The sequence below is a fragment of the Corapipo altera genome, unplaced genomic scaffold (assembly GCF_003945725.1).
Source record: "Corapipo altera isolate COAL_440 unplaced genomic scaffold, ASM394572v1 51991, whole genome shotgun sequence".
In the NCBI taxonomy this organism is placed as follows: domain Eukaryota; kingdom Metazoa; phylum Chordata; class Aves; order Passeriformes; family Pipridae; genus Corapipo; species Corapipo altera.
The window spans coordinates 1-1,367 of record NW_020891528.1 but is presented as its reverse complement, the minus strand read 5'-3'; the positions used below and the strand labels follow the sequence as shown (position 1 = coordinate 1,367).

The 1,367-nt window shown below is 60.2% G+C and overlaps 1 protein-coding gene across 1 annotated transcript; it reads right to left on the bottom strand.

The window, feature by feature from the left end:
* Positions 1 to 1,175, bottom strand: LOC113942570 (class I histocompatibility antigen, F10 alpha chain-like). Its single transcript, XM_027633676.1, has 4 exons — positions 898 to 1,175; positions 676 to 783; positions 539 to 577; positions 1 to 198 (listed from the first exon to the last, which is right to left on the bottom strand). The coding sequence occupies exons 1-4, from the start codon at positions 1,085 to 1,087 to the stop codon at positions 185 to 187; spliced, it is 351 nt and encodes a 116-aa protein (XP_027489477.1). The 5' UTR covers positions 1,088 to 1,175; the 3' UTR covers positions 1 to 184.
* Between the last annotated feature and the right edge of the window lie 192 nt (positions 1,176 to 1,367).

The following is a 1,367-nucleotide window of genomic DNA, read 5'->3' as shown; positions in this document are numbered from 1 at the left end:
CACCCAAATTAAAGCCTCAGGAATAATTGTGGTCCTGGGTTTCACCCAGGAAAAAGCAGGAAGTTGATCCATCGGGAAGAGCCGCAGGGGGGCTGGGGTGGGTGGGAGCAGCGGGATGAGCTCTGCCAGCAGCTCCTGCCTTTCCACAGGGAGAGGGAAGGGGCAGATCCAGCTCCGGGATTGCTCAGGCCGTGATTCCTGCCGGGATGAGAGCAGGGAAAGGAGTCACCATGTCCCTGTTCCCATCCCAGGGGATGGAGCCGGCTGTGGAGCCCAGGGAGAGTAGGAACTGCTCTGGATTCCCTCCTGATCCTGCTCCATCCATCCCACCCCAATCCAACCCCAATCTCACTCCAGAATCCAGCCCTGATCCCAGTCCACAATTCCACCTGATCCCACTCTGGAATCCTGCCCTGAACTGGAATCCCCTCCCAATCCCACTCCAGCCATTAGGCCCCCATTCCCCTCTGGAATCCTGGCATCCATCCTGGGATCCCTGCACAGAGGATCTGGATCCACACACGCTGCTGGTACTCACTGATGGGCGCGGGGTCGTATCCATTCCCCTCCCTCTTCCCTGTGGAAATAGAGCGGGATCAGCACCCGTGGCACAGGATCCCCGGAATGCTGCCGGGCGGATCCGTGCCCCTTCCCCACCCCCATCCTGGGAGTTACCGGATCGGAGCTTCCAGACACCGACTCCCACGAGGCCGATGATGATGATGGCAGCGATGACGGACACAGCCACCAACACCGGGCTGGAATTCCAGACGGATTCCGGCTCTGGGAAGGGCAGGAGGGGAGGAGGGGGAGGGTTACCCCCATCCTGCTGTCCCACACTCCCAAATTCGTCCTTCCCAAATGCCCAGTTCCCACCTTGCCCGTTCCCAGCCTCACCCCAGGCGAAGATCCTGGGCTCCGGCATTCCGGCGTGCTCCACCCGGCACCGGTACTGCTCCCGCTCCCCCGGCAGCGCCTCGATCCTGGCCCAGCTGTGGAAGGTGCCGTCGCTGTTGGGAACGATCCCGCCCCACTCCGTCTCCTGATCCCGCAGTTCATCGCCCTTCAGCCAGTTGATCCCGATCATCCCGGGGTAGAATCCGTACGCGTGGCAGGACAACGTCAGGATCCCATGTTCCTCTTTCCCGGACACGTGGACAGTGGGGGGCTCTGGGATGGGATAATGGTGAGATCCATCATGGAATTCCCATGGGAATGGGATTGGAGTGAGATCCATCCACAGAAGTCCCACTGGAAGGGGACAACAGTGGGATCCATGCATGGAATTCCCATGTTCCTCAGTTCCACTCTCCCAAATCTCACATTCCCAAATCCCACATTCCCATGGGAATTCTGTCTCCCTCACC